At 36.6% G+C, this 20,860-nt stretch overlaps 2 protein-coding genes across 15 annotated transcripts in view; one reads left to right on the top strand and one right to left on the bottom strand.

Annotated features, from left to right (window-relative positions):
- LOC105384126 (coiled-coil domain-containing protein CG32809) overlaps positions 1 to 20,860 on the top strand; it is a 118,094-nt gene that overhangs the window by 54,257 nt on the left and 42,977 nt on the right. The gene's annotated exons all lie outside the window — the stretch shown is intronic.
- LOC105384125 lies at positions 145 to 19,014 on the bottom strand. The gene is made up of 9 exons (XM_011554312.3): positions 18,881 to 19,014; positions 10,207 to 10,344; positions 7,728 to 7,987; positions 4,689 to 4,809; positions 2,725 to 2,818; positions 2,141 to 2,231; positions 1,409 to 2,011; positions 1,093 to 1,274; positions 145 to 833 (listed from the first exon to the last, which is right to left on the bottom strand). Exons 2-9 carry the CDS (start codon positions 10,338 to 10,340, stop codon positions 660 to 662), a joined length of 1,659 nt encoding a protein of 552 aa, XP_011552614.3. The 5' UTR covers positions 10,341 to 10,344; positions 18,881 to 19,014; the 3' UTR covers positions 145 to 659.

Here is a 20,860-nt window from a genome sequence, read left to right as displayed (position 1 = left end):
TTATTATTTTTAGCCGACTTCGAAGAAAGAAGGATGTTCTCAATTCGTCTGTATGTATTGTTTATGTATAGGTTTTTATCTAGCAGCAGTCAGCACAAGAACAATTGGAAGAAGACAAACAATAAATCAACCGAAACAAATAAATACAACTTTATACCTGGTAACTTTTATTAAAAATGGTAACAAAATTGGTAAAATCTTCCTTAACTTACATTAATAGACCTCATGAGCAGCGTATAACTAAAATTTTATACAAAATCTACGCAAGTACCACTTAAAGCTAAAATAAATAACAAATGATTACCGATGCTGTGACAAGAGCTTACTAAAGATACAAATGTGGACGCAGCTTAAGGTGTTCCAACTTAGCAGTTTAGCGATACGTCAATTTGGACTGTCATTGAACATGGTAACTCAACGTTAAAGTTAGTCGTTCCAACTCAGGCTACCTACGTGCAACTGAAACCGTTAAGCTTGAAGATAAGGAATGGAATGACACTTAACTAAACTTAGAACTAACAGCCTCTGTGGTCAACAGTGTTGTTACCGTTTACCAACCTACGGCATTGACAGTGGTAAAAGAAATGCGAAAACGTCTCTTTGAAAGTGCAGCAGGCGATAGCGCGTGCAGAATTGTCTAAAAATAGAGATGGTTTGTATTAAAAGGCCCTGCAGATCGGGAGGCCCTTGTAGTAGTGTGCTCCGCTGTACAGTTTCTTGGCCGTGGTCCTCCAGGACAGGACTAGGGCCTTCTTGAATGGCTCGGCGACGCAGCTGCTGCACACCTGCATCACAGCCTTCACCTCCGCTTCTGCTGGCTCCCTCTCGTCCACCTGTAAATTTAATAATATGTTTTTTTTTTCATGTGGGTCTCTATGTATTACGTAAAAACCTTTTAGTGCACTTTGCGTTGCTTGGCTATCTATATATTCATGAACTTGCTTTTAAACAACCAATTAATTTGAAATAAAAACAAAAAATAATAATCAAAGAAGTGCTCTGCTTAAACTGTTACAAGAAATGCACTAATTAATTCATAAAAAGGCGTCGTAAAAAGCAAGGAGAATTGCTAAGTGGTTGGTAAGTACTTACAGTGTCCTTCTGTTCATTTTGTATCGGTAAATTTCCAACGAAGCCTGCGAGGCCGTTCATCAAAGATTGTTGGAACAAAATGTCGTCCTCATCATTATTACTGCTCAGGTTGGGGCTTAGAAGTGCTTCGTCCACGATCGATCCGTCGGACAGTGCCACAAGACCCCTTTTGTCTTTCTTGCCTGAAACATTATAAAAGTTGGTACTTTAGAACAAAATTCTACCTTTAACAATTACTTACACTAAAATATAGAAAACGAACTGAATTAAGCGAGATGAGATACAGTAAATTTACGTTTCTTTTCGATTTGCATACCTGAACTAGTCTCCTCTTTTAGTTCCTTCTCCGGATTATCTCTCTTGTCGCGTTTCTTGGAGTCTCGTCGGAAGATGTTGTGGGTGGCGGTGTCGTCGATGAACTGCACGTTGGCGGGGTTGAGCAGCGAGCCCGATAGCACCACAGTGGTCTTCGGTGGCTGGCGGATCGAATACTGCTGGCCCACAGAGTTGTCGCTGATCACTGGTACCGGGATGTGACCGGACGCTTGGATACTGTTCAGCAACTGTTCAGAAACCAGTCTGTTTCCGAGTTGTCCGTTCAGGAATTGCTGTTGCAACTGGAGGCCATTCGGCTGCTGGACTTGCAGGATCTGTTGTTGCTGCTGCTGCGATGCCGCTAGGTTCAGGTTGGGGCGCGTCTGTATCTGGCCGCCGATCAAGAAGTTTCCGTTGCCAATGGGGGTGGGTTCCGGCGGTGGCGGTTCAGTTGGAGCCTCCTCCGTGTTGGCGTCCAGCGGAGAGCCGTCGTGCTTGAAGTGGTGCGCGTGGTGATGCTTGTGGTCCTTGTGAGCCTTGCCCGCTGTCAGCGCCACATGGTACAACTGAAGCATCGTAATTTCACCCATAAGCCCCGGTTGCCCTGGAAAAATGTTAAATATAGTTAAAACATATTGCGACCTCATCCTTTGTGCTATGCCACAAGTAAAATAAGTAAAGAATATTGCATGCAGCTGTAAAAGTGCCGGTATTCTAGTAAGTATGTACTTACGACTGATAGGCTCTAGACCGTCTTTGTAAAGTAGAGACTGCTCTTGTCCGCTTATTGCCGTGCCACCGCCTTTTATGACGTGCCCGACCAGCTGGAATATAAAGCTTTTGTTAAAAGAATAAGTCTGTAGGTATTTAATAAATTTAGTTTAAAAATTTCCCAGCAGCGATGAAGTTTTTTGACTTGCCTGCATTTACGTTGTCATGTAAAAAACTGAGTTTGCAATTTGGCTAAAAGAAATTCTGAATTATTATACCCGTTCCATTTAATTGGAATACCCACTGCACTAACAGTTTCCTATAAAGCTGGGATCATTTGAGCAGGTTAGTGGCGAGAGTTTGCGACCAGGCAGATAATAATACCCGACATAAGTAGTCATCTGAAAGTTATCTCTACTGACAAGTTTAAATTAACCACGCTTTACGCTGAGTATCCATTCAAAGGTATAATAATCTTTTGTATTGAGGGGTTTCTTTTCATTTTTCATTAAAGGCACACATCCTTTGTGGGGTTTGTACGGTATCTGTGGAATACTGGTATTATATGGGTGTAATACTGGTATTATGTATAGGCAAATGGCTCACTCTGTTGTGGAAGCCTCGGCCGACTCTCTCGGCGTCGACCCAGACCTGCCACTCGCCCGACTTGCCGTTCCACGACGAACACGAGTGGTACCATCTGAAATATCGGGAAACACTCTCATTAGTCACGTGATTATGATCTATGAATCTCGGATCAATAATAATGCGTATTACTATGCAAAGGAATAGGTTTCCGCTGTCGCCCGCCCTTTCATCGCACTTTAGCAAAAGAAGTGATGTTGTAGGTTACTACATCTTTCCTCTCCTTAGGGTGTTCGAATCTTAAATTTTAACAAAGTTTTATGCTATTTATGGTGAACAAAAACGCCGTCGGAAGGAAAACTAGCACATTCTATATCTGTACCCTAAGTGCACTGTTCTCATTGGTTCGACTGTTCGACTCGAAAAATGGATGGCTCGATGCTCGGGCTCGTGATGATTGATTCGATGGATGGATTGCTTTAAGTAATAAGGCCGCCTTTCTCGATTTATACTAACAGTTAAAAGTATCGGTAAATTGTTCTAAATTATAAAAGAGTTTACAGCAAACTTTTAATAAGTCCCGAATTTATTGAAGAAAAAATACCATTGACAATATAAAAGCCCTACCCTTTTTGAGCACTTCTGTTTTTAAGGTAGCTTCTTTCAACGGAAATTGATGGACACTTTTCCAATAAACTTTTTTATTCGCTAGTTGCTACCGTCGTTTTGTGTGCGATATTCGTAGCAGGTGATGCGTAGCATGGAGATCGTTCTAGTTTAGGAAAAACGAAGCTGCGCTAGCCACTATTGTCCCGTTGTATTTATTATTCGTACCGATGCTCTCGTTTTTTGTAAGCTAAAGTAACCCTGCAGGTATTCACTCGCTACGCTGAATGTTCCGTAAAAGAAATTCAATGTTGACACCATTGTGTGTGCTAAAATAAAGTTTAATTTTTATTTTATTAGCTTATTATTTAATCAGTAATCACATTCATATTTTGTCTGTCAGTTGTTACAGTGTTCATGAAAAGATTTAAATTTTCCCCTTTGAAACTTGTTCTATAGCCAATCAAGATTGTCTTACTCAACTTTAAATAAGTACTATAAATAATTCGTAATATCAATTTATTCCTTAACGTCCATCAAATCTAAACTGTCTAACTTTCTAAAGATATTTTATTAATTTATATTCAAATTATTAAATAGCGTTTTAATAGCAAGTAGGTTACTGTTATCTATAATTTATACCTCCTTACAGTCTTACTTCAATTATATCTACTGGATATGATCAGCAAAATGGATAAAGATTATACTGTAAATGAACATGAAAGGGAACACAACATAATAAATAAACATTTATAATATTATATTAATTGGTGGGGGTACATTTATTTACAAAACCACGGTTTCATTTAATCAGATAAATCATCAAATGGATATCTTTTCCATTTCAACCGAATTGAAAATATATTTTGATCCACTTTATTTATTACTTTGAATGACACATTAAAAGTGTATTTCATAGGTATTGCTGAAAACTAAATATTGACAAAAAAATATCGTCGTGATATATGTACCTTTACGTCATCGTCGATGCAATATGTTTATTTTTCATCAAAATCACATTAAATGTGTTCCTTTTATAGTCAACCGTGGAAAATTTTGATTAGTAGATTCACTGATTAACCAATACCTGATTGAGTAGTATTTTTGACACCTACTACCTACACATTGTAACTGTCGAAAATAACTGTATTGTTTACACCATATTCCTATTCCATAGAGCTTTTGGTGGATTCTTCGTACTCACAATGATAGATCGCAGGCCACATCAACTTTTTTGGAAGGGGCACAATGCACTAAGGGTACACGCACACATTTATATATAATCTTTCACCATGTAACTGAAAGCATTGATTGGTAGATGGCGGGATTTATTTATAGTATCCGATAAAACCATATGTGAGAATGGACTGGGTGCTTACTTGTTGAGCTTCAAAGGATAGTTGAGCCTGTAGAACGTCTGCCCGTGGACAGCCATGCTGAAGTAGCTCGCCTCTTCGGTGTTAGAAATCCACGCAGATATCTCCTTGGGACTGCCAGGGACTGAAATATAATGGTTAATTCATTTATTTAGTGCAACTACACGACTTCATAAGCAATCTTACAGATGAATGAGGTTTAACAAGGATTTAAATGAAATGCCCTGGATAATTTTAAACAAATGATGTTATCGGCTATCAGATCAATTTTTATAGTCGGAAACAAACTTGTTTCAAGCATTCATACAAAATTCCACGATACCTTATAGGATAAGTTAAAAATTATCGGAAATATGTCATTTACACCCTCTATTTTGTAGGTAGGTAATATATTCGCTAGAAATGAAAATTAATGTTCCCCCTGCCATTCACATCCATCCATATGTCAGTGGAACGATTTCATTGCTTGTGAGTGTATAAAAGCTGAGACCGCGACAAATTGGGTATCTAGGACGGCTGGTCAAAATTCACGGCTAACACGTTTAACCATTTCTTTCACTGTGTGTTATGCAACCTGTGATACAGTTTCTCGCCCAATGTAACCACTCACGCAACGCTTGCGTGTCTAAGTAGGGTAATGCTCGTATGCGCATGGCTGGCTGCCGACTTTTTGCATTTGTACATTGAATCTGCGTAAACTCTTATCAATAACGTAGTCTTATCAACAAAGCTAAGAAGTATTTTAGTTGTTGTAGGTAGGTTAGGTACTGTAATTAATTGTAAGTACTTAGCAGGAATTTGGACCGATCACAAGAAATATTGGATAGGTGTGGATTGGATTGTGACGTAAACGTCGTTAGCAATTTGCATATATTTATCCTGATAACTGATAATACTACTAAGTTCTTTCGTATACATGTACTTACTGAGATTTTGAATAATTATTTTATCCTTTCGTACTGATTGTGCAACTGCACTTACATTTCATTGTTTGAATTTAATTTATGAAAACTACTCTTAATTATAAATAATGAATAAAATTCTCAAATTTCACGGCAATTAAGTAAGTTCGGTTTCAGTAATTAAATTATTGTTACTCATTTCTGGAATATTTGTACGAGTACCTAGGTGTCTATGATAAGTTTATTTTGCTGTATGATTTATTAATTTACCATTGTTAATATCCTTTAGCGTTGTTCTGCGCGTTCGTTCTCTTAAGTTTCAAGTACTAATAGTATTCTTATTGTAAAGGGTATCAGTCGAGGAAATGAGATTTCACGTGTTTACGTCACCTATATCTGTGGCTAACATACAAATATATTGAATTCCCTCCGCGTATTTTTTCCTGGACACAGATCCGGTTTAAATACTGAAATTCACAAATAACGACGTGGCCCATTTCTATTTATAAATTAAGACCGGGTTTTTCTGACGTTTTATACGGTAAACGTATGCGTAGGCCAACCCTGAATTTACACTAAAATTGGATTTGAAGCACGGACGGCACGGATCAATATGAGTTGAAAATAACCCAGCTTACAACCTACCTTCCGAACTGCACTCTAAAAGGTGCTTCAATAATGAACGAACTCCTGAATCTCTATCAATTAATCTGCTCAGAAACAGACGAGCTTGAAACAGTTCTAGAAATTAGAATTCCTCTCAGGAAAACTTTCTCTAGATGCGGTATTTGTCAACAACTTACGATAACGGGAATCGCAATATACAGCATACAAACTTGTATATAAATAATATGCAAAGGTTTATTTTTGGAGCAACCTTTTTTGTGCTTTCGCTATTTCAGCTAACGTATTCAGTCGTTATTATAAAAAGTCATTGTCACTTAAATTAATATAGGTAATTAAATTATAATACCTACTAAACGTGTCTGGCCATCTCCATACTGGTCCAATATTCATTTAAATGAATAATTAATAAATTAGGAGACCAAGGTTACGATTTAAAAGGATTTTGCCCTGCTTTCATTCTTTGCTATACATGGTGTCAAGGTTAGAAATGTTAATGGTTTGTTTGTTTTTTCCACTGGATACCAAACCTGCTAATCTTGAAATAAATATCAGCAAAATTAAGAAATTGACATTAATTTCACGGCCAGTTTAAAAAAATAATAGCTTTGTTCAGCATCGTGTAAAGTTGTTATTATAACACACACCGTATCGGAACAAATCCATAGAAAAATCATTAAGGCCCTGTTACACAATGTCTGGTTAGTGGCTACCTGTGAGATAAAATACATGCTATCACCGTCTGTTATTACTTTTTTGACAGTGACAGCATGTATTTTATCCGACAGGTAGTCACTAACCAGACATTGTGAAACAGGCCCTTAAAGTATCATCTGTCAAGTTTATTCTTGAACTTTGTACCTGTCGCGTACTTGTTTTGACACTAATTACTTTGTAAATGTTATTTCGTTTTGACTTCGCGATAAAGCTCCTGTAGCTATACGTAACGTACCTACAGTCATTGTTTGCAATCGTCATTGGAGAGTGTGTCAACAGCAAATATACCTAATACACGCTTCGACTAACCTAATTGTAAGATTGTACATCATGTGTGTTTGTCGAAGTACAGGGTTGAGTAACTGCAATGTAGGGTAACCAGACCGAATGACCATTTGCATAGCCTATTAACGTCAAACAAGGTGTTGTACAATGAACAAGGATTTATAATTATTGTTCAGGTACAGTCAGTCCTATAAGTAAGTATAAATTTAGAAATTGTTAGGTACGATATTTTTAATTTGGCAAAAGTGTATAGATTTTTACGTAACTGACTGTACTTTAGCAGAGTTTATTCTGGTGACTATAATTAAATTTGCAAGTTTAGCAGACAAATTCAGACTTACTTTCACTTATGATTATATTACTTTTGTTTTCATTCAGGTACCTATGTTAATTCATAGTATTTAATTATGATTCAGGTAAACTTTCTGTCAAGCTCTCGGCAAACTTTTCTCACAATAATCGTCAGAAAAGTCAAATCATCGTATTATTAAGTTAGAAAACCGTTTTTACTTACCGGAGTACGAAAACAGGGGGTGATCGCCGGAGTGGTTGTGGAACTTGGTCCACATACACAGAGTGAACTCTTTTAGTTCAGGCACGTCTTTCTCATACTGCAGGTATTGATAGAACACCTCTTGGTTCATGGAAACCTTGAAGACACTGCAGTCAGCTTCGGGCACCGGCGCCGTGTGGTGGATGCTGCTGATCTTGGTCTCGCTGATGCCATAAGGTCGGATGTGACCTGACGGCCTCCGGTTCAGGATCTTGAACTGCCTGCGGAATAATTACAATTGTTATGTAGAGTCTTAGTTACGGTTTCTCAGGTGTGGAGTTTTATAGGTACAGTAAGGGAGTTAGCTATCAATAGTTGACAGTGAACATTTTGAAGAGGTGCGTGATGGCTGTTAAAAATATTTATGACCAGCCTTTTTTATATCGCCCTACAGTTCTATCTTAGTGCTCCAAAGGGCTACTTCATGTATTAAAATAATAATTTGGTTCCGTGGAATAAACATTGTGAAAAAATAAGCATCCATCACTCTTATAAATATCCCAAATGAATGGATGACAGTCGCGACTGGAGAGAGCAGGGCCGATTGTTTTATGTGCCGTATGTGCACAACCGACATAATAGACCTACCGTATACACTATTACTAACCATGTACATGATTTTAGGCATAACGTGGCCTGAATTGATTGTAAGCTACATGAACAAGGATAGATTGGAACATCGTCGTGTTACACTGAAATTGAAGGAGCTCCGATTTAGCCATCGCAAGACACAGACAATGATCAATATGGCTGGCCGTGTGACAAATTTGAGCTGCCTTGATCGTCATCGTAACATACTGTGTGTGGCCAGTGGCAGTTACAGAGGGCCTACTCTGACTCTCTCTCTCATACGATTAGGATATTTAGAAAAAAATAAGTTTAGAGACGTCGCGTCGCCGTCGTCGTCGTCGTCGACTTTTTCTCTTCAATTAAGTTATATTGTACCAAAAACACGAAATTTCGGAGTAGGTATCTACACTGATACTTCTGAATACCAAAAACGACGCTACGCATAGCCCCGTGATAAACGCGTCGGCGCGTCGGCGGCGGGCTCGGTTTGTTTACTATTGGCGCAACGCAACGCAACGTTGAATTTAACGTTCGATAAAACGTGCCAGTCTTTTCGAGCAAATATTTGTAACTAAAACCGTTATAAAATCGTTTACTTACACTATCGGCTTCAATATAGTAGGTATATAGTGTACCGGGTATCTAGGATGTCGCAAATAAGTGTAATTATGGAATAGGTGGACAAACTACAGCTAGGTGCTCAATAGGCATAGGTCTTTGTTCAATAGGCATAGGTCTTTGTAGAAATATAAAGGAGATTAGTTTGCAAAAAATTACGTTCATCAGAAATTTTATTATTTATACCTACGATGAATAAATAAATGAGACTTTGAAAAAAACTTGCTTATTTTATAAAACTAATTGCTCTGTAAAAGTTTACTTATTATTTAATCACGCTATAAAATTATGTGTACCATTAAATTCAATATATTTTTTGTAATCATATCAGCTATAGTAAAATGAATGTGATATTCAATGTGATATTCATTTTACTACTGTTGAAATGCCGAAAAATACCGAGTTATGAATATTGAAAAAGTCGAATCACTGTAAAATGGGCGATTTACTTTTCACATTTGGTAAGTACAGATGAATTTTATTTGAAGGATTTTGTCGATGAAACGTTGATAAAATATAAACTGTTTTTTATTTAACATTGCAACTTCTCTTGATTAACCCAATTAGTACGGATTAAAGGGATCGTTCCACTATTTACAAATAATTTTATTCATTTTACAGTCTCGTCGCTAGGTACCTTTGAAGTAGCTATCTCGGCTATTCGATAGTTCACTTTATTTAGGTATAGTTTTGTTTTTGTATTGCTAACTGGATATAATATTCACTTTACGATGGATACAGTGAATACATAGTTTCGGGATATTATCATAAAATCGAGTTCAACTTTATATGTACTTCAGGAAGAAACTACTAACTGTGGCGTCGCGTCATATCGTTGATATAAATATTAAATTCAACTTCCAAAGCAACATTTTAAATATCCACAGATCATTTTACAGTTTTTCGTAGCTTTATAATATTTGTTATTGTATGTATGTTTATCTGATGACTTAACGTCATAATGTTTATTATCACTTGGGGTCGGTTTTGTATCCGTAGTCAACTATAGCCATTAGTCGAGTCAGGTGTCAAACTGGTGGCAATTTTTGACCAATGCTTGAGATAACTACGACCTACGGATCAAAAACCTGGCTCTTTGTTTCACTACTTTAAGGTGGAATTTCACAAAACGCTAAACATATTTAGTAGCCTGTCAAACGTCTGTCAGTTAGTACAAACTCTATTTAAAATTTGATTTAAATACAATTTTAAATACGTTTAGCGGTTGGTAAAAGTGACCACTAAGACTTACCCGGAATCGAGGGCTCTGTGCGTCGACTTGACGACGGTCGCGTAGTTGAGCGACGACTCTGGGACGATTGGCTGCCAGTCGCTCTCTTGTGACGACGCCGCGCCAATCAGCGCTAAGCACAGCAGTAAGCGCATGTTGCTGTGAAATAAAAAAAACGTTATTTTTAACCGAGGTCAAAAGAGGGATGTCTTAAGTTTAACGTATCAGTATTCATAGGTACGCTAATAAAAAACAGTTCATACTATACATTATATTTATCTAAATTTTATTATGACTTTAAAAAAGAATAAAGACCGTCTGCTTTAGGTAATAATAACACATTTCAAATACCAAAATGGCTTCTTAGCAATGTTCACAAGATGTAGGAAATGCTTCCAAAGCTTCGAACTATTGGTGCTAATCAGTGAGATTCTGCTAGATCCGACTCATCGCACCCTCAAAGGGAAAATTTGTAAAGCCATACGACATACTCGCAACTTCCAATGCTCTTTACATGTCGGATTCTACCTAAGTGCCACCAAATGAATCTTTAATTAACTATCTAGGTATTTCACCGTATTTCCTTGAATGTACGCAGGAATCTATTCGAATCCGGCCTTAATGTTCCGATGTAATCTTTAGAAATAAGGAATTTGGTACAATTATACCACGAAGGTTATGCACATCTATATATTCTAGATGTGTCAGTATCCTAAGTGCATTGTACTCATTCGAAAAGGGGCAACAGAACGCCACTTTTCACGTGAGTACAAATTTAATGAATGGCGAAAAGAGGGTGACTATTTTTTGGTATTAGCATAATATGGTGTTTATTTTTATACATATTTAGCGAACAGTGAGTGAAACTGAGTGATGTGTTCCGAATTATTTTTCTACCCTATATAATCTGTATACATATTGACATCGCATTTAGAAAATAGACAACCCATTTACCATTCTTACGTGGATATACCTATATGCAAATGGCTATTGCATTTGAACTCTTACATAAAACGATTATCATATATGTCTACGAATACTGCCTAATAGTGTAGTTAACTAGTGAATTATGTAAATTTTATGATGAGCTAAACTTGCTTAATATTACGAAGTGGTTAGTAAGTACTTTTTTATTAATGTTTTTTTTTATTATTATACTAGCTGCCCAACCGCGAGCCTTGCGTCGCCTAGGATGTTTTCCTTCCCGTGAAGGAAGTTTTTTCGTCCCTAAGGATTTACGTCTTCGTCGAAATTGCATAACTCATAGTATTTGACCTCTGCTCACATTCAGTCCGCTTGTACGAAGTTACAGTACTTTTATTAGGTATTTAATTTACTCTCCCATTAAGTAGAGACTAAAGTTTTGACTAAAGAACAAAAATAAACAAGATAATATGTACACTGTACAGTACATAATATATGGAAGTATGTTTGTCACGAATAAACTCATAAACTAATTAACCGATGTCGAAAAATCTGATGCCATTATTTAAAAATTCCACATTTACATTTAACAGCTTTTAAACTAATTTTTAACACGGAATTTCAACTGAAAACCAATCAAAAGTGGTGCTGCGAAACTCACACGGGAAAGCTATTAAAGCTCGATATTTAAATTGAAAAGGTTGTCGTTATTGTTACGAATATCGTATAAGGGAGCGGAAGCCGTGAGTATGTTACAACTTCATTTTTGCAAGCAATTTCAACTTGACACGCATGTTCATTTTCAGGATATGAAAATTTATATATTTTTTTTACATATTAATATTATATACCTATGATACTTTATTTACTATACATATTTTAAGTATTAATCAATCATATCAAAAGGCATATTGTAAGATCGAAGAAATGACAATTTGACAATTAAATTATTTACGTTAAAATAAATAAAAACTTGGACAACAACATAAGGAGTAGGCAATGAAAACTTATAGTCTAGTTGTTATTTTTGGTCTGCATTATTTTTAACATTTATATGATTAAAATAAAAATAAACCGCTGTACTGTCTATAACTCGGTTGGTTAGACTGCAAACAAATTATACACCCGAGAGATTATAGACGAAGGAGTTCATATTATGACGGAGTAAGTTTGTTTGATGTGCATTGATGCAAACACGCGACGGCGACAACTCGCGGCCCCAACAAAATATACAATGTTTCCAGTCCTGAACGGAAAAGTTTAATACACTCACGGGCAATGAAAAGGTTCCACTGAGAAAAGCACCAACGGAAAAGGCTAGCTTAATGACGCCTTCTGCAACATTGAACTACATTCAACAGAGCATCAGGATATTACCAACTAACAACGGTAACATTGTGTTTAAATTTAAAATGAATAGTTTGAAAAAATAGGGGTTGTTTGGTTTCGGAATTTTGTGAGTGGAACTTTTTCATTGCCCGTGAGTGTATTTTGCACAGAAATCTATTATCTATCTACATACTTACTATCTGCGTAAGTAGCCAAAATCAAAATTGTACGAGACCCAATCTGGTTGTCTCTGTATTATTTAGAATTGTTTGTGATTCTTCAACAATAACCCTGGACCTGAACAGTGGGGTTCTCATGAGATTCATCTTAAATTATTCTCATGACCGTGACATAGAATTTTACTTCTTTCTATCTATATTTCTATTCTTAATTATAGGTATATTTTAATTGACCTAAGTTTTTCACAATAAAATTACTCACACACAAATATTTTTCCCATCAATTTGGAATTTGGTTTCATTGTTAAAATCTTTTACAGCTGAAACATTTTTTATCCTGCGTTTACTTACCTATACAGGGTGGAATTTTGTGATGTCATGCCCTACAGAAGTGGCGCCGTATTTCACTGGTTTCTATTTAACATTTAGCTTTCGCAAATATTAACCTAAAATTCAGGTTCAAACCTACGCTTTGATGTAGGTTTTGCTATATACATAGGTACATAAGATTTCCCAAAAATTGAGTGATTGAAAATTGCACGAAAATTCAAACCTCGCTCAAACAATCGAACAAATTAACTAGCTTTTCTGCCTTTATTTCATACACGTTTACTCGAGATCTCAGACTACTCGGTAAAGGTCGCTCTAGATTAACGAAAACAATATTGATTGCATGCCTGCAGCGCATGAAGTTTCGTTTTCGTGTTGCTGGAGTGACCCTTGGGCTTCACCAAACTGTTTCGGTTTATGTAACTTTGTTTTAGTGCCTGCACCTACAACCCACCTACTGTAGTTGGTATAAATGGCACATTTGCATAGCATAGGTTCATGTTAAGAGTATTGAGGTCAAATGATGAGAATTACCCTACCATGTACTTACTTTCACCCACCTTAGCTACATTTTTCTGGGGATAAATAACTATGAACCAAATAATATGGGAGTCATTAGTTCTATTTTGAAAAAAAAAACACGACCCAAAAAAACAAATTACGTATAAACTACCTACGTCTTGTAATTCTTAGTAAAATAACACTTCGTCTTCTGAAAATAAAAATAATGCCCTAAATTAACAAATTACTTAGCATTTCTATTCCCGGAATCAAAATTAAACAAATTCAAGTCTAATTTAAAGAATAATTCCGATCCGTGTTTTTAAAACTAACTAATGAGCTCTGTAGGCGATCTTCATAAAAACAACAGCCTAAAGAGTTCATTTAATTAAAAAAAACACATTTATATTACGAAAATAAATGAGATAATGATTTATCTGTATTTGCAAATTGAGTCCGTTAATTAGTTTCAGGAAAAAACAACGAATACATAAGTAAATAAGATAAGAAAAAAATAAAACAAAACGTCTGTTACTAAGGCAAATAAACAGGCTATTTATGGCTTTTTTCGCAATGAAGTACCTAATGATTAATGATACCATCGCTTTTTCGCCCCAATTAGGCAGCAGGTAAAATATAACTTGCTTACTTTTCTACAATCTGTCATGACGACCGAATGGCGTAGTGGTTAGTGGCCCTGACTGCTATGCCGAAGGTCCCGGGTTCGATTCCCGGCTGGGGCAGATATTTGTTTAAAGACAGATATTTGTACTCGAGTCTTGGGTGTAGATATTTATATTTAGTATCTATCTATCTATGTATTTGTGTAGATATATCAGCTGTCCGACACCCATAACACAGGTTCTGCCTAGCTTGGGGTCGGAGGCCGTGTGTGAGATGTCCCCACATATTATTATTATATTTATATTTCTTTTAGGGTGTCGTAATTTTCACCGTCTCCCTGTATCTCTAACCAAGCGTTACTTCTCTATCATTATGGAGACGAGCATCAAACTATCGCGCGACTAAATGATAGGCTATTACTAAGGTTTAGTAGCACTTGTGGCAGCAATCTATGTAGATAAGCTGAGTGGCCACTCTATCTTACGAAGAACTGAGTTCCAGTGTACCTGTCGTAAACTTACTTTGACAACGATTGTCGGATTCATTTTAAATTTGAATTTTACACTAATTGAATCGTAAATGTCATTTCCTTTTGACTTCGCGTTAGGGACCCAGCGCACATCTGCGTTAACCACGACTGTATCTCTGTTTAACTGTTTTTGCATTAAACGTGACAACTCTCATTCGTTCGCTAGTAAGCTAGTGTGACCCCGTTGGTGCGTCGCGGTCCGAATGGCGCACACGTCACCGTCGTCGTTGCGTCAGCGCGGCGGTTCCTGTTCCGGATAGTTACACTCGGCCACGGAGGCGGCGGTGCCCCACTACAGTACTCTACACTAGCATGGTTACTCTACTCTATAGGTACTGACGAAAATAGGTACGAACGAGGGCTGTCGCGAAATCGGCTTGATTAATACAACGAGATGGATAATCGCCCGGAAAACTTCGTATTTCGATATACTTATAGTGGGACCCTCCAGAATCTGCCTAAGTAGCCTACCTGCCATGACAATTCATGACCGAAAAAGACTCTGGAACTATCAAGGGTGCTAAATGCGCTTTAATGTTTATCTCTGTACTTTCATAGATACTACGTAAGTTACATACACCGAAATATATTTTTTTACACTCGCGAGCAACAAAATGCACTAAACAGCCCCAAAAAAAAAAACTAAAATTTAATTATTATTTGGGTCTTTAGTTCGTAATATTCAGATGTCCTGTTGAGCATTTTCCGTTTAGGAGTAATTTGGTGAGATATCAGTATCTAGGACCTCTTTCATTACTCGCGAATGTAGTTTTATCTTTATCTTTTTTCTCTTTAAAATGCTGGACCGTAAATTCGGGACAGAATATTGTGTGCACGATATATACGAATAGAATAGAATTGAATTGTGTGCGCCAACCGAACTAAGACTGTCTATCCACTACAGCGAGGCAAAAATCTACCAATAGAATTGCACGAAATCTGCGCTCGCCTAAATCTACCAATAGAATTGCACGAAATCTACGCTCGTCAAATTCTATAGGTGGATTTTTACCTCGCCCGCCGATTGAATACCCGGCTCGGCTCCGATGGGCTCACAGCTTAAGTTCTTGTTAGCTATAACTACTACTTAATGGTTAAAACAATGTTGACGACGTACAAGGTACTTCGTAATTGGAAAATCGTGACATGTAGGCATTGTGCCCCTAATAAGTTTTGATATGAAAGCCAATTTCATACAGCTATAACTTTTCCGCATAGACATGAAGAGTTGAAATTTGTATTATGGGTTAATTTACAAACGTTCTACAACCCTTTGTAAGTTATATGAATACGGTGGCAGCCTATTTAATCCGATTAACTCACAACAGCGAAATAATTGTTAAATCAATTGGCACTTTACATGTTACTGCCTCGAATTTTCATAATATGAGTGCAATTATTCTGATTGATTACAAATCCTTATAAAACAATACATTTCCAATGAAAAGATTTAAGCACCAGCAATATCAATCACTTACCTACTTCTCTGTCTAGGTATTTAATTAAGTCGCAAAAACGGTTTATATGTTGAAGCATAATTAGAAACGGGTCACATAAACGGGTGGGTTACTTAATCCCGCATGTAAGTTGGCACCATTAACACACAGTACTAAAGTCTACACACTAGTACTTTGGTTCACACTAGTACCAAAACCTGCTATCACAACTATACAGGATCAAAATATATCTTTTTACTTAGGCAGTTCAATACTTTCAATGTACCTGTAAAAAATCTTCACCTAAATATGATCCAGATGGTTGGTGAGGTATCTCCGTAACACTATATTAAGGTACCTATATCTAATCTACTTTTAAAACTTAAAATAAGAAGGAAAGTATGGTTAGCACCGCCTACGCCACGCCACGACTGAAGGCCCTATCATGTTGCCCGTCCGTACATAATACATAGACGTCACCGTCAGTCAGATGCCGTCAGCCCGTAACACGCTCTTTTATTATTAAAAATCTATTCATGAAATTTTCTTCCATTCATGCTAACGTACATTTTTTCTGATGAATTTCGATGGAACAGCTAAGAACACCCCCGATCACGTTACCTTTCATATGAAATAATAACGCATTCTGCCCGGTCTATAATTATTTTTAGGCTGCTATACACCTACGTACGTTGTCAGAGTATGTCTGGGGTCTGACCCCAGAATAACATCCCCCTATCCTGTCGGGATCCCCGGATTCATAACTCTAGTTGCCAAGCTCGGCTCGGGATATAGATGAAATATCCAATAACTAGATGTAGAGATAGGCATGACGGACCAGGGGTGGGCCCGATTCAAAATGCCCATTGGATACAAGTTCTTTTTACCTTAAACAGTAAGGAAATTCTTTGCAACCAGTCTTAAAAATCGATGGCGCGTCATAATAAAATATCATATCACACAATAATAATAGTGCCCCTTTTGATGAATTCTAAAGCGCGTAATTGGAGCCCAGCAGGGGTAGGTATCGCGAACTAATTTTTACGAAAGAACGTTAAATATCAAAAACAGCTGTAAATGCGGATATCAACAAAACGCAATCAGAAACTTTATATGCACTCATGAGCCACTAACGCTTGGACGGACAATAAACATATTTGAACTTACATAATCTAGGTATATGCGACGATAGTAATTAAGTTTTTTATTATTTGTACGTTTTTTAATTTAATTTTATGTCGGCATACTAACATAAAAAAGAAAAAAAAAACAAGACTTTTTTTCATGAAATCAGTTTTGAAAGTTTCTTACTTTCAAAAATAAGCTGTGGACATAACAGTAATTGTTTCACCGTCGGAAAGACTTTTCAAACACATTTTAAATATTAATTATTATTTCGTCCTTAAAAATTAGGGCACGCGGCCAAACCTAGTCCTAAAGAGATAGCTAGGTACTATCGAACAAGGACTGAACTTGATCGCAGCATCGTACCTACTATGTTCCTTATTATGTATTACCGGTAAATGGCTCGAAGTGTGTAAAGTTTCGTGCTGAATAGTCAGATTCACTTTCAGCTTTTTTACGAATATGTACTTTTGTTACTTCGCATCTTGATTTGATGCTCATAAATTTTTGTGTTACACCAGTAATTAATTTATCAATTATGGGAATATTATACTTTATTACTGCACGCTACATTCTAGTAGGTATATAAATAACTCTAAAATGCACATAACACACTTTATTAATTAACTGTTACGTTGATTAAGTAACTTGTAATCGTATCCGTAGTAATTGCCAAGATACCTCGTACAATTTATTCAATAAGCATTACTTCCACTCTCGATACAAACTTTGTAATTTACATAACGTTGCAATTATTAGAATTACATATCGTTGGATAATTTTCTCCATAATATCTATTAGTTCTACTGTTGAATTTTCTGCCCAGAACTGAATAGCACGGAGGTATGTTTAATGTTTTCAGGAACCTTAACTAATAGTATAAAATATAGTGTAACAAACAGAAGTCATAAATTACATGCAAATCAATTTGAATTCCCTAACTTTGACCGATGTCGATCAAGCACAGCCATCGTGGTTATTCATTTGTGTTCGTTTGTGTCTATATCAATGATGCTTGAAGCATATGAGATTGGATTGATGTGGTAAGCTCAATAGCGGCTGGGAGCTTTGAAGCTTTGACAACATGTTTAGGGATTGTCGAATTGTCATCGCTGAAAGCCACGGTTACATGACGTTCATTTCATCGATACGGATCGTGTACCGTAATCCGATCTACGATGACTGATGGCTGTGTGGAACACCGTCGCCTGTTTGGAATAAAGAGTACCTACTAAAATTCCAGCTCTCGACGTAACTAATCAATAACTATATTTTTTTGCCGCAATTTCCATTTTATTTAGACAAAAAATGCTAATGTTTAAAGAACATTTTGCCGTCAATATAGCGAGTCACCGAAAACGGATATTAATAAAATAACAGAACATGGCGTATATTGAATATCAGAGAGTGCATAATATTATAGTGCGTAAAGGCGTTATGTTCGCTCTAAAAAGTTTCATGAAAAGGACGATTCTTATCAAATAATTCTTCGAAAACTCAAAAACCTATTGCCCTACAAATGCGAAATACGTATTGTTTTGTTTTCATTTATATGTCCTAACTAGTAGGAACCTAGGTACTACAAATAATAATCACTTGCACTTACTCCCTACTCAGTCCAATATTAAAGTAGTAACACTCGCAACGCAAACAGTCGCCTTGCCAAAAAAGCTGTTCATAAATATATAGTGTTTAAATAATAGAGGTAGTATACTTACGTAGAGTCCGAGCTATGTCAGGAACAGGAGACAGTAGGTGAGGTGTGATATGCGCGCGCGCTCGGCTCACTAGCACTTGCACTACTCGCATGCGCGGCACAGCGCCTCCGTGCCCCCTCTACGGACTTTCTTCCGATACCAAGAGGTTTATCGAGATCAACGTTTTAATGACATTCGCATTCTAACCGAGTGTCACAACGTCATGTAGAAACCGGGGCCGCTACAATAAAGATGAGCCTCGATTGGTTGTCGTGTCGCACGCAAGATATATCTTCAATGACATCTGTTTGAAGCCGCCAACTGAGGTTCCTGCCAGCTTTGATACATCGATGCATGAGTGTGCACTCAAATTGATTGGTGATTTCAAAGCTCATTGTTTAACGATAACTTAAGTGTGAAGTGTATTGAACTAGCACGCATTGGAATAATGGGTGCAAAATCCGTTTGAATTCTGCATTTCCGCACGAATAATCTCTAATGCTGAATGTAGCGGTAATCAAATTAATATGATTCTATCTTAATAGTTTGAAATACTTTAATGTGTAAGTTCATCGGATCTTAATGTTATCGGTCACATCACAGCAGATATGAACGGAACTGAAGCGTATAAAAAATATCGTTCGTGATTGAAGCAATTTATGAGCAAAACCGAAATATACCTAAATAAAATGGTCTACTTTCTCTTCCGCATTCATATGGATAATTAAAAAACTTCGTGGATATTCTAGTAAGTTTTATTACATAAAGTCATTAAGTAGATACATTGTTATTCATAAATAAAAGTTTTTGTCTGCATATTGCCTGCTAAATATTTAACTCATAGCCAAATTTTATAGTGGATTGTATAGCAACATACTTTGCTAGTTGCAAAATAGCACAACGGGTATGAAATCATTACTAGAGTGGTAGAGTGACCTCTTATACTAAAAATATGGAAAATCCGGGTCCGTCTCCGGGTTCTTAAATTTGGTTAGCCTTTGTTAAATACCTTTGTTTTATGTTATTTTATAAAACTATGATATAATATTACGGTGTATAAAATAAAGTAACAATAAAATTGTAGGTATCTGATGATTAACAAAAGCAGATCAAAGAACACCATGGAATGTTCTATGGGTCTCCTTGCGTAAACCGTGAAGCTTCTAAATTATAGCGCGGTGCAGATTCTACAGATTACACCACACAATTACGCGATGGCTTCCATGAAACCACTCCGCGTCTACTGGGAGCCTTATTCCGTACATTTGTGTAAACTGACCTTTTGGTAAAACAGGGAATAATATTCTATAGTCTATTTTTTAAAACAAACGATGAGTACGGCATGTCTTTCGCTCATTTCCGATAATGACGAATGAGATGTTTCATTGTTAGGTCCAATAGCAACGCAGTAAAAAAATCATTACTCGTATGTTAAAATATAGACTAAAAAACGTTATATGCCTGACCTACACTCTTCAACAACTATTATGCAAACAGAAAGCTTGGCTTTGTTTTATTAGTTACCCGCGAGTGATAGATTGGTACTCAAGTGTAATATTAGTAATATACAGCCTGTTGCAATAGTGGTATACTAAGCCAAAAAGAGGCTGTTTGCGAATTTCTTTAAGTTGTTGTAGTACAAAAAAAATTCAGTATGACCCCCCGAGTCACCCCCTTTCGGCTTCGAAAATATACCACTATTCCAACATATAATAAATGGATACCTATTTCAAATATACTTAAATGATTATAAGTATATTATATTTTTCGTAACTTCAGAATCACCCAGCAGATTCCTCACTCTATTTAATTTTCCATCGTAGATAACTTCAGTACTTATACTTTTTTAACAGCCCTATAGCCATTATCAGGTTATATCGACCGCTACGTTATATTTCACCATGTAATAAATCACAATGGTTAATGGTCCACTATTAAGTCAATATAATAGACATTGAACATTAAATTTTATTAAATAATGTATAATAAGATTGAACACCT

Source organism: Plutella xylostella, chromosome Z (genome assembly GCF_932276165.1).
Source record: "Plutella xylostella chromosome Z, ilPluXylo3.1, whole genome shotgun sequence".
In the NCBI taxonomy this organism is placed as follows: domain Eukaryota; kingdom Metazoa; phylum Arthropoda; class Insecta; order Lepidoptera; family Plutellidae; genus Plutella; species Plutella xylostella.
Note: the sequence above shows the minus strand (reverse complement) of the source record. Positions and strands in the feature narration are given on the sequence as shown.

Excerpts from the sequence above, each read along its gene's own strand:
- LOC105384125 (XM_011554312.3), bottom strand. The coding sequence starts at position 10,340 with ATGCGCTTACTGCTGTGCTTAGCGCTGATTGGCGCGGCGTCGTCACAA. Across the intron at positions 2,232-2,724 it reads GCCGAGGCTTCCACAACAGA|CTGGTCGGGCACGTCATAAA; the intron begins GTGAGCCATTTG and ends TTTATATTCCAG. Across the intron at positions 834-1,092 it reads AAAATGAACAGAAGGACACT|GTGGACGAGAGGGAGCCAGC; the intron begins GTAAGTACTTAC and ends TTAAATTTACAG.